The sequence below is a fragment of the Phycodurus eques genome, chromosome 6, assembly GCF_024500275.1.
Source record: "Phycodurus eques isolate BA_2022a chromosome 6, UOR_Pequ_1.1, whole genome shotgun sequence".
Lineage (NCBI taxonomy): Eukaryota > Metazoa > Chordata > Actinopteri > Syngnathiformes > Syngnathidae > Phycodurus > Phycodurus eques.
The window spans coordinates 12,585,003-12,597,524 of record NC_084530.1 but is presented as its reverse complement, the minus strand read 5'-3'; the positions used below and the strand labels follow the sequence as shown (position 1 = coordinate 12,597,524).

The window sequence follows — 12,522 nt, the reverse complement described above, 5'->3', positions numbered from 1 at the left end:
TTTGTATCTTTAGAATGTTTTTTGTCAGTATTGCTTAAACAATAAAAAGCAGTTTAGCTGCTTTCAGTTTAGCAGCATATTTCATAGAGGGAAGCGAGCGCACAAACCTATTGAGGGATCTCAATTGATGTGCGTACAATGTCTGAGACGCACAAAATGCTGGTTAGAGCGTCAGCCACACAATTCTGAGGACCCGGGTTCAATCCCTGGCCCCGCCTGTGTGGAGTTTGCATGTTCTCCCCGTGCCTACGTGGGTTTTCTCCGGGCACTCTGGTTTCCTCCCACATCCCAAAAACATGCATTAATTGGAGACTCTAAATTGCCCGTAGGCATGACTCTGAGTGCGAATGGTTGTTTGTTTCTATGTGCCCTGCGATTGGCTGGCAACCAGTTCAGGGTGTACCCCGCCTCCTGCCCGATGACAGCTGGGATAGGCTCCAGCACGCCCGCAACCCTAGTGAGGAGAAGCGGCTCAGAAAATGGATGGATGGATATTTTCTTTGAAATCCCAAATGTCCACCGAGTGATGAAACTGGGGAATTAGAACTATCCATCCATCCATTTTCTGAGCCGCTTCTCCTCAATAGGGTCGCTGGCGTGCTGGAGCCTATCCCAGCTAGCATTGGGTAGGAGGCGGGGTACAGCCTGAACTGGTTGCCAGCCAATCGCAGGGCACATACAAACAAACAACCAGTCGCACTCAGATGCACACCTACGGGCAGTGGTACAAGAAGACGACAAAGATTCAACTGTGTGGCCAGGCGTTATGTTTGGAGGAAACCAGGCACCGCTCATCACCTGACCAATACCATCCCTACAGTGAAGCATGGTGTTAGCATAATCATGTTGTGGGGATGTTTTAGAGCTTTAGGAACTGGGAGACTGGTCAGGTTTGAGGGAAAGATGAATGCACCAATGTACAGAGAAATCCTGGATAAAAACCTGCTCCAGAGTGCTCAGGACCTCAGACTGAGGCGAAGGTTTACCTTCCAACAGGACAACGACCTTAAACACAGCCAAGACAACAAAGGAGTGGGTTCAGGACAACTCTGTGAATGTCTTTGAATAGCCCAGCCAGAGCCCAGACTTGAATCCGATGGAACATCTGAAAATGGCTGTGCACTGATGTTCCCCATCCAACCTGATGGTGCTTGAGAGGTGCTGCAAAGAGGAATGGGTGAAATTGCCCAAAGATAGGTGTGCCAAGATTGTAGCATCATATTCAAAAAGGCTTGAGGCTGTAATTACTGGCAAAGGTGCATCAACAAAGTTTTGAGCAAAGGCTGTGAATAATGTCTTACTTATTTTTAATACTTTTGCAAAAATTAAGAAAAAAAAAAAACTTTTTTCATGTTGTCATTATGAGGTGTTGTCTCGAATTTTGAGGAAAGAAATAATTTATTCCATTTTGGAATATGTAACAAAATGTGGAAAAAGTGAAACGCTGTGAATACTTTCTGAATGCACTGTATACATGTATTTATTGTGCCAAGACACCAGCGATAAATAAATTAATATTCTAGGAAGTTATGATTCAAACCATCATGTCATCAGCCTGTAGTTATCATAGTTTGGCTAGACACAAAGGAAGTCTGCTAACCTGTTTTTGGTTGTTTGGTCACGTGATGTTATGCATAAGGCGGATTACTTTGACCTTCATTGCAACTTTTGTTGTGTTCCTGCAGAGCGCCACAACGGTGCATATTTCCACTGCCAACACATTGGCTGCTGACCATTTGGTGGTCGCAGGCTACGACGTCTCGGGGGAAGTACGCAGTGATGGCGAGCCCATGAAAGAGGTCACCTTCCTGCTGTACTCGGCTACAGTCAAAAGAGAGGTATCCTGAGTGACGATTGATCAAGCTTACATAATGTGTACATTTCAATTACAAAGCTCATTGAAACTGCATTATTTGTTGTGATTCCCAGAATGTGAAAGGCTGCAACTATTCTCCAGTGGAGGATGCAGACTCTGGGGACAGCTCCCTCATCTACCTGTGTAGTGCCCTCTCCAGGGAGGATGGTACCTTTACCTTTCCCTCACTATCTAGTGGGGAGTACACCGTGGTAAGCCTTCTGTGAAAACCAATCCCAGTTGAACCATTTTAATTTAAAAACAAATTTGTAACAGAGCAGGAACTCTCTTCTTCAGGTGCCCTTTTACAGAGGAGAAAGGATCACTTTTGATGTTGCTCCTTCCAGAATGAATTTCAAGGTGGAACACAACAGTTTGACGCTCGAGGTACATAGACTTCAGTGTTACATTAACTTTGGAGTATACTACTTATATATTCAGTTCACCTAAATTTGGTTCGTCATTCTCTTCATTTGTCATGTGCAGCCCATCTTTCGTGTCATGGGTTTTTCTGTTACTGGTCGGGTCCTTAATAGTGTTGATGGGGAAGGTGTAGTTGATGCCACGGTCTTCATCAACAATCAAATTAAAGGTAATCCTATGAGATGATGACATGCTGTATTTGTCTTTATTATTACATTTGTCACTTTTTTTATGCTCTGGCTTTCCTTTTTGCCCTTGTCTCTTCATAGTTGTTAGCAAAGAGGATGGTTCATATAGGCTGGAGAACATGACAGCCGGTACTTACACCATCCGTGTCCACAAGGAGCAAATGTTCTTTGAGGCAATAACAGTGAAAATTGCCCCCAACACTCCACAACTTCCAGACATCATTACAGCAGGGTATGTCTGATTGTTTTAACAAACTGGCATCTGCACACTTTTGCACGCTAAACAACATACATTAGTTTTGACTTTGTATTTGTGGGTGAATGAAGTAAAAATACCTTTATACCCTTTCAGACCACTTTATTATCTATACCTGTGCAATATTTGAAAACCAGTGAGAGCCTTTACAGAACGAACAACAGAACAAACTTAAGTGAAAGCATTCTTTTATTCCTACATTTGTGATAACAGGCTCCTTCCCATTTAAATGTATGCATTATATCTGGATTGTGCATCTGTATTGTTTTGTTGGTGTTGATGGTGGTGAGTATACATTATATTAATGAGATGTTCATGATCTGCATTGTTCTTGTGCAGTTTCAGTGTTTGTGGACAAATCTCGATCAGCCGCCTACCTGAGGGCATGAAGCAGCAAGGTCGCTACAAGGTCACCTTAACACACCAGGGCCAAGATAAAACCTCAGGCCGAATGATTGACTCAGACACCCAGGGAGCCTTCTGCTTTCAGGCAAAACCTGGAGACTACAGTGTCCATGTACGACGGTAGCAGCTTTTGAATGGAATTGTCCTGTCTGAAAAACGCTTGCCATTTAGCTGAAAAACATTTCCCATTTAGTATTTATACTACATAGTGTATTTTATAAAGAAACTGCACATCATTTCCTATTTCCCATAGTTATGTACTCTACAATGAAAAAACGCCTTGCACATGTTAAGAAGCGCACTGTGTGTGTGTGTGTGTGTGTGTGTGTGTGTGTGTGTGTGTGTGTGTGTGTGTAGGTATCTCTCCCTGAGGTAGATGTGAAAGCTGGCTTGGCTCTGCAGCCTCAGGCGCTGGTGTTTTCAGTTGTGGACCAGCCCCTCACAGACCTACTTTTTACCCAATTCATGGCCTCCATCTCTGGAAAGGTCTACTGTTTGGGTAAGTCTGTCTCCTAAAAAACCTTTGCTATTACTGTATTTGTATGGTGAAATATAATAATAATAAAAAAAATCGGTTTTCTTGTTGAACTGTAGCATCATGTGATGACCTGTCGGTAACGCTCCAACCAGTAAGCCGCCAAGGAGAGAGAAGGATCATACCTTTGTCAGGCAGCAGTGACATCCTCAGCTTCTCTTTTGACAATGTTTTACCTGGGAAATACAAAGGTAAGGAATCAAACAGTATCCTAATGATGGACACATCTGATGTTGGTTTACAATTTAGCACCAAGCCACATGTAGGTGGTATGATGATGGAGCTACTAGCTGTGTAAATAGTGTGACATCACACTGTCAATTAAACAAAGGAAGAATGCAACAAGTTCAACTGAACTATACTACTTAATGGACTCATTCTGCACATACACTTGTCTAGACCTCCATCTTTTAGGCTTTTGTGACTCCCATGCACATAGCATTTTCAGTTTTATGACTCATCTTATTTCTGTCTTTGTTATATATACAATAGTAAGCATGTCTCACGAGGAGTGGTGTTGGAAACATAAATCCATGGAAGTCGAAGTTGTTGATGCTGACATCTTGGGGGTCGAGTTCCGACAGATTGGCTACATTCTACGCTGCTCCCTCTCCCATGCTATTACTTTGGTCAGACAGTAGCTACAAACTTAGAGATGGCGAGCCTATATGATGACATTCTTAAATTCAGTTTGTTACTGTGCAGGAGTTCTTTCAGGATGGCAGCAAACCTGAGAATGTGGGAATCTACAATCTCTCCAAGGGAGTCAACCGTTTTTGCCTCTCCAAACCTGGTGAGATTCATTATCAACACAAACAAACAGTATAAATAAGAAATCTATGAAAGCAAAAAGAAAAGAAAACAAATCTTATTGAGCATGAACAATGTGATGTACCAATTTGGGGGTAAAGTTAATTTGTCACAAAATGTCATCCAGGTGTGTACAAAGTCACCCCTCGCTCCTGCCATCAGTTCGAGCAGGATTTTTACACCTATGATACGTAAGTAAAACTACCAAGATTGCGTATACATGTATCCAGTTCCATCAGGTGGTCTTATGGACCTTGTCTTAACAGCTCAGCACCCAGCATCCTGACTCTTACTGCAGTGCGGCATCACATGACTGGGCTCGTAACCACCGACAAGATCCTAGATGTCACAGTCACCATCAAGTAAGAATCATTTGAGAGGGAGTTTCATCAATTGAACAATCAGAATGCCTTTAATGTATGAAACCCTTACAATAGATGATTAAAAACTTAAAACACACTGTAAATATGCATTGGTGAATGTACATACTACTACTGTATGTAATGTGCAGTGGTAACCGCATTGATTGATAGTCTTAACAACATACAGCGGCTGAAATAAGTATTTAACACGTCACCATTTTTCTCACTAAATATATTTCCAAAGGTGCTATTGACATGAAATTTTCACCAGATGTTGGGAACCAGCCAAGTAATCCACACATAAAAAGAAAGTAGAACAAATAAGATCAGAAATTAAGTTGTGCGAAATGACACAGAGGAAAAACTATTGAAGACATGAAGAACGGGAGGTGTAAAAAGGCATGGAAAGCCAAGACAGCACCTAAACTCTATCAATAATCAAACGCCAATACAGCCCCTTGTCAGTGCAAATGAATATCAGCTGGTTCAGTCCTAATTGATGGCCTACAAAACGGTCTCATTGCCAAGGTGTGAGTGAAGTCATGGGTAAGAGCAAAGAGCTGTCTCAAGACCTCGCAAAGTAATTCTTGCAAAACATAACGATGGCATTGGTTACAGGCGCATATCTAAGCTTCTGAATGTTCCAGTGAGCGTGGTTGGGGCCTTATTACGTAAGTGGAAAGCCAATCATCCCACCATAAATTTGCCTCGATCAGGTGCTCCTCGCAGGATTTGTAGTGCGAAGAATAATCAGAATAGTTGTCCAAGAGCCAAGGACCACCTGTGCAGAGCTTCAAAAAGACCTGGAATTAGCAGGTACTGATGTCAAGGGCCGCTTGGGCCTGTATGCACGCTCACCACGCAAGACCCCATTGCTGGGGAAAAAAAAAAAAAAGCATGTCAAAGCTCGTTTAAAGTTTGCTGAACAACAGTTGGACAAGGCAGTTAAATACTGGGAGAATATAGTCTGGTCTGCTGAGAGCAAAATTTAACTCTTTGGATGCCTATAAGGCACACCACGTTTGGAGGAGAAATGGCACTGCACATCACCCTAAAAACACCATACCAACAGTGATGTTCGGAGGTGGGAACATGATGGTGTGGGGCTGCTTTTCAGCAAATGGCCTTTTGCCTTTTCAAAGATGATGCACACTTTTGAATGACACTTTCAGACATTAAATAAAGTGGGTGGCTTCAAACAAAAGGGGCTCAGTCCTGAGTTGTTTAACACATCTAGATGTAAATACCATGACATAAAATCTGGAATTCTGAACTTTTATCTCATAGTCATCTTTTGATTTGAAACCCAAATGTTCGTTTTCAAGAAAAACAAAGGAATTGAGTCATATAGTACACATTGGTTGAGTGGTTGACATGGTTGAATGATGTTATACTAGCTGTTGTGTATCAGCGTTTCAATGCCAATCTTGGACTGTTTTATTGTCTGTCTGTTACCTGTCAGATCGTCCATTGAGAGTGAGCCGGCGCTGGTTCTTGGCCCCCTGCGGAGTCTTGAGGAGCAGAGACAAGAACAGCAGCTGCAGGAGATTCAGTTGCGGCGCCAAGAACGAGAACGGCGAGCTGCTGAAGAGGAAGGGGTCGTCAAGGATGATAGTCCTCCTATCCAAGAAAAGGCTGATGACCTGACAGGCCCCTTTCACTACGAGTTCTCCTACTGGGCCAGGTCGTTTGCAATTAACATTTATGTTGATATTTCATTAATAAAACTCACTTGTCTCATTAAATTAGTGTTTCACCACTTGCCCTCAACTATTTATTTCTCAGTTATTAGCTCTTTTAACAAAATTACTTATTTCACATTGTTGTTAAACAAGCTATTACCTTATTGCATTTACTCTGAATAGCTGTTATTTTTTGTTTATGTAGAAAATGGTTGTGAGCTTTTTCCCTTTTAAGTAACTTAAGAAGTTTGTCTGTAATAACAGGTCCATGTTAAGCACTGAACCTATAATTATTTACTTTGCAGGGCCGGAGAGAAAATTACAGTTACTCCCTCCTCCAAGGAGCTGCTCTTCTACCCCCCTGAAGTGGAGGCCACTATCACAGGAGGTATGCTTCTTGGAAATTGTAGCCCAATAAACTACAACCCACATATGTATTCAGGTTTGAAACTTGTTTTTTTAGTCCTATTAATTTTCTAGTTAATTTACTTTTACATTCAAAATCATGCTACAGCAATTGTTAATGTTCAAACTGATGAACGTTATTGTTATTTTGCAAGCATTCACTCATTTTGAATTTGATGCTTGGAGCACTGCCATAAAAGCTGAGAAAGGGACATGTTTACCACTGTGTTTCATAGGGATGCATGATATTTATCGGACAGATACAATATTGGCCGATTTGGGGGAATTTTTTATCTATCTGATAGCTACATTTTTCTGATTAAAAAAAACCTGATAATTTAATGAAATTGTGGTGACTTTTAGTCAGGCACAGTAGCCCCAAAGCAGGCCAAGACCCCAGGTTATGCACGCGCCTTACTAGGAGGACCCAGGCTTGGGCCTTGTCACTGCCTGACTAATAATGAACAAACATGTCTGCACCAGTGTGGTCGTTTTTCTCAGAAGAAGATAACAGCATTGCTGTTTGCAAAACCTTCAGCGAGGATTTTGAGAGGAGGAAAGAAGGCTTCAAGTTTGAACACAACAAATCTAATAGCTGACCTGAAAAGTCGTCATCGTGACAAAGCAATATGAAAAGAATACGAAGCAGCTGCGGTAGCAGCCTAGTAGAGCTAAAGCTAAAACAACAACAAAACGGAGGTTTGATGTCTCTATTCAGCAGGTGTTTGGATGCTGTAAAAACTTTTCGAGAGACAGTGAAAAGGCTAAAGCCAATAACAACAAAGTGATGAATTTATAGCGCTATAGAAGCATCACAGACTGTTTCCATCTGCGAGAAGATAGTGGGGTACTTCAGACACTCCCAGGTCACCACCTCCCATCTTCAAACCTTACAGAAACAACTAGATATGAAAGAGGCAAGGCTTGCCCACTAGATGGAACAGCATGCTCTATATGTTGAGAAGATTGTTGGGGCAGAAAAGAGCCCTTGCAGCATATGCAGTAGATTTTGAGTCACCTGCTCTTCTTGCCCCATGCCAGTGGACTTCAATTGAAAACATGCTCACTGTTCTTGACCCCTGTGAACAGCTGACAAGACATGAATTCAGCTACAGCCACTGCAGCTGATGGGTTCCCCATTGAAGCCTTAAAACTTCTGTTAAAGGGGACTGTTGCAACAGAGCGTGGAGTTAAAACTTCAAAGAGCACCCTACTGAAAGCCACAGAGCAGCTTTTCAGTTACATCTACATGGAGTCCCCATTTTTTCTTGCTTCACTCTTGGACCCTAGGTAAAAGGATTGCTATTTTATTTCAGCAACAAAATGGGAAGCAACAGAAGTGTTGCAGACCTTTCCTCACTTGCACGGAAATACCTGTCCTCTCTTTTCACCAACATAAACTGTGAACATTTGTTTTCTGCTGCTGCAAATGTTATTGGTGAAAAAAGAAACTGACTTGAATGTGAGTAGGCACCAATGCTTCTTTTTAAGAAATATATCCCACTGATGCCCTAACCAAGAAAATAGAAAAGACAATGGAGGCAGAGTAAAAAGATTGATTAGAGTTAGGTTATTTATTTTTATTTTGAACTATAAAGAGTGTGAGAAAATTTGCTCAAACAGTTGTTCACAAAGTGGTGAACCTTGCCCCATCCTTGTTTGTGAAGAATTGAGCATTTCAGAGATGCTCCTTTTATACGCAAACATGACACTCACCTGTTTCCAATTAACCTGTTCATCTGTGTAATATTCCAAATAGATGTTTTTTTTTAATAAGCATTCCTCAACTTTCCTAGTCTTTTGTTTGCCACTCTCCCAGCTTTTTTAGAACGTTACAAGCATCAAATTCAAAATGAGAATATTTACAAAAAACGTTCTTCAGCTTGAATATTAAATACCTGGCCTTTTTAGTGTTTTCCATTGAATATAGGTTGAAAAGGATTTGCAAATCATTGTATTGTTTTTATTTATATTTTACACAACATCCGAACTTCATTAGAATTGGGTTTTGTACTACCCTTAGGTCATACTGACAGTTTGAACAAATGAGAAAATTTTTTTGTCTCGTACTGCAGAGTCATGTCCTGGTCGCATGGTGGACATCATGGGACGTGCAGGACTCTTCCTGGAGGGCAAAGTGTCACCGGAGCTGCAAGGTGTGGAGATCTCAATCAGTGAAAGAGGAGCTACTGCACCACTCATCACTGTGGCCACCAATGAGAATGGAGCATACAGGTACAAGAGGCCAACACTGTTTGATGAAGAAACAATAGAAGTGTTCCAGAGTTTGCCAGTTTTAAGTCTTTGGAGCTTCGCACCAAACCATAAAATTTTCTCAAGGCAAATTCAAATGGAATAGGTTTAAGGTGCACCCCCCTCGAGATAATCTGCATTGTGTTTCCACATTCAAGGAGCTGATAACTCATGCAGATGTAGTTTTACTTGCAGTTGAACAGTTTGAGCTTAGTTTGTGTAGTCATTGTGTGTTTATTAGTTTGGTCCAAAAAGGAATTCAATCAACAACTGAACTGAACTAAGCTGCTCTACAGCATAGATGTCAAACAAGTTAGAGGGCCGTTTTGACTGTCAAAATCATAACTGTTTAATCACCTCATTATATTATTAGAATATACATAATTGGTCCATTATTTGATTACTATAAACATATTTTTAACAACAAAATAGAAGTCATGGAAAGTAGCGATAACCATGTCCCTTGAGAAACACTGACCTAGAGGATAGTTACATTTCACTTGGCATTTCCTCCTTAGTAATCATGATATAAGGTCAACGCTCTGCCCTTATCATCTGTGTGATTAATTGGGAGCATATTCTCTGCAGACATTTGTTCCCTCCAACAATCTTTCCTAACCATGTTTGTGAAGTTGACATTTGTTTGAAAGGCTCCTGATTAGATTTGTAACACACATTCATGTCTCCTTCTCTGATGAGCTACAGTGATCCATCAGCTTTTACACACTGTCCATATTTAAAGCTCAGTATATTTACATTTTTTAAAAAATATTTATGATAGCTGACAATTATGAAACAAACCGGGAGCATTCCAGTCTTTAATAATTATAATTGACTTTTGGTTCGTCCCCATCTGTAGTTGCCACGCCAAGTCATTCTTTGGCACAGTTGTTTACTCAGGATGCTTTTCTGGACCAATCCTGAAATTTGTCTGATTGTTGACTGTAAATCTGATTTACATCCCAACAGATTTGCTTCATACTTGACTGTTTTCGCTGACTTGAAAGTTGGGAGTTTGTTGGTTGTCCCGGGCACAACATTTCAATAGAAGAAAAACTATATAATTTTAGAATTAGGTTTTATGTTAATGTCCAGCTTTTCCACCAATTTTCTGTTACTCATTGATGGTTTCACAGGGAACAAACGTTTTCTCACCAAATGCCACATCTGTGTAATAGGCTTTGAATTTTTTTTGTCTTTGCAACATTCTTTCTTTCTTGGCAGTGTGGGTCCACTCCACAGTGACAGACAGTATGACATCAGTGCCAGTAAAGAGGGTTTTGTCCTGAGTCATGTAGAGGGAACCCAGGGAGATTTCAAAGCCTTTGCTCTGGCTGGAATCACCTTCAAGGTACATTTGTGTTAGACAGTTTACATCAGCCCCTTTTATACCTGCAGTCCTTATCCAATGCTTTCATCATGAGCACTCAAGTTCCCTTATAATGGTGTAATCTGATTGTTTTGTTACATGTGAATATGTGCCATAATAGATTTTTTATAATATACAATTTATTATTTTTGTACAATAATTGAAAATGAAGCAGCACTCAGCTTGCTGCTGTCACTCATATCTAGTAAAATCTATTGATAACCTTCTTTTAGTTGTTTGACTGCATCTCTGATTCTCTTACCCCAGAGGAATTTAATTTAATACAGTAGTTTTAGCTGCCAATAATTGCAATATTTGGTTCTCAATCAAGTATGACAGTTTCATTATATTCATTTATGATCCTTCTCTTGTGCATCTATATTGCAGATAAAATCGGAGGACGGCCATCCGCTGTCAGGAGTCCTTCTATCTCTAAGTGGCGGACAGTTTCGTTCCAACTTGTTGACTCAGGACACTGGCCTTCTCACATTCAATAACCTGGTAAGGAACTAATTTTACATTTTACGAATAAATGTTTGAATAATCTAATACAATAATCACTCTGCTGTAAAATGCCAGAGAGTGTGGCGGAAGTAGGACCATATGGATAGAGCGGAGCCATCACTTGGGCGGAGAAAATCGTCTTAAGTGCACGGGAGAATATAGCCCTTCATGAATAAGTTCAAGTGTTAGTATTGTGAAATAAGGATAGAGCCAAGACACTGGACTGTATGAATGAGGAGTCAGGCAGGACAACTTGCAATTAGACTTGGATAAGTTATTACAAAATATTGTACATTTATGACTGCATCTGTATATGATCAACAGTTTTTTCTTTTTCTTTATTATTTATCATTTATTGACAGCTCAGGTCCATTTTACACAACACAAAATACCTATTTTGGCTGATATTGTATAACATACATTTGTATATTATTTTGTGTGCGGCCTATTGTAAAGGTATTTAACAACATTTGGTAGGTTATTTTCTTTTTTTTTTTTTTTTTTTTAAATTCATAATTTATTACTAAGAGCTCTGGGATGTTCATGCAGAAACCCGTTTGTGCACTTTTCTGCATTGCCAATTTGAAATATCCTCTTTTTGAATAAAGGGATGGAATTTTTATTTATTTTATGAAAATAATCATAAGTTGCAGCCCTATAATATGTTTGCAACAACAAATCTTGCACGTCAGTGTGGCTTTTATAAATTTTGTCATACGCTGGGTATTGTAAATGCCTTTTTTAAAGATCTTATTCTAAGTCTTTATCCATACAGAATTCCTGTTAGCACTGTACAACTCAACAATTGTAATCAATCTTCTTCAAACATCAATCCTTTTTTAGGCCCATAGAACCAATTAGATTTCTGATGGCAACAAACACGTGATAGCCTAGGTTAAAAGTCAAATCAGTGGATGCTCTTTTTCAAACACTCAAGGGATATTGGTCGATGTCAGAACATGAGTCTCTTTGATGGAGAATTACACTGCGAGATTCTACAGCTAGCTGAGCTCACGGGTTCATAGTGGACATGTTAGGTTACAACAGGGGTGTCCAACGCTTTTTTTGTCTCGGGCCGCATTGTAGTTATGATTTCCCACAGAGGGCCGTTAGAACAGTGAAACCATATAAATGTTTAATCACCAAAACATATTATTACCATTACACAACAAATTGAGGGATAAGTAGTTTTGAAATCAGAAGACAAGGATAATAGTTTATTCAAGTATTGTTTAAGTTACTGTCGAAGAAGGGTTTGGTAACAGAAACATTTAATATCTCAACATTATTGTTTATTATTATGACAATTTGGAATTTGGGTACAGATTTTAGCAAATGCATGTTTTGCTTTCGCCGGCCACATAAAACGATGTGGCGGGACGCATCTGGCCCCCGGGCCTTGAGTTTCCCTCCTAATCAGTGGTTGGGGCAACACATTGTAACTTTGGTAGTCTGGTCTGCTTTTCATTTGACAT

General features: G+C 40.2%; 1 protein-coding gene across 4 annotated transcripts in view; it reads left to right on the top strand.

The window, feature by feature from the left end:
* The window catches only part of nomo (nodal modulator), a 34,623-nt gene that overhangs the window by 2,775 nt on the left and 19,326 nt on the right, over window positions 1-12,522 (top strand). For all 4 annotated transcript variants that reach the window (XR_009768709.1, XR_009768710.1, XR_009768711.1 and 1 more), the window contains exons 7-23: window positions 1,686-1,838; window positions 1,930-2,067; window positions 2,153-2,242; window positions 2,342-2,447; window positions 2,548-2,698; window positions 3,062-3,239; window positions 3,485-3,626; window positions 3,722-3,853; window positions 4,155-4,291; window positions 4,368-4,455; window positions 4,600-4,663; window positions 4,739-4,834; window positions 6,297-6,518; window positions 6,822-6,904; window positions 8,997-9,156; window positions 10,399-10,525; window positions 10,931-11,044. Coding sequence is in view for 1 of the 4 variants with exons in the window: in XM_061678536.1 (XP_061534520.1) it covers window positions 1,686-1,838; window positions 1,930-2,067; window positions 2,153-2,242; window positions 2,342-2,447; window positions 2,548-2,698; window positions 3,062-3,239; window positions 3,485-3,626; window positions 3,722-3,853; window positions 4,155-4,291; window positions 4,368-4,455; window positions 4,600-4,663; window positions 4,739-4,834; window positions 6,297-6,518; window positions 6,822-6,904; window positions 8,997-9,156; window positions 10,399-10,525; window positions 10,931-11,044 (2,181 nt within the window). In the remaining 3 variants the exon portion in view is untranslated. The remainder of the gene's footprint in view (window positions 1-1,685; window positions 1,839-1,929; window positions 2,068-2,152; window positions 2,243-2,341; window positions 2,448-2,547; window positions 2,699-3,061; window positions 3,240-3,484; window positions 3,627-3,721; window positions 3,854-4,154; window positions 4,292-4,367; window positions 4,456-4,599; window positions 4,664-4,738; window positions 4,835-6,296; window positions 6,519-6,821; window positions 6,905-8,996; window positions 9,157-10,398; window positions 10,526-10,930; window positions 11,045-12,522) is intronic.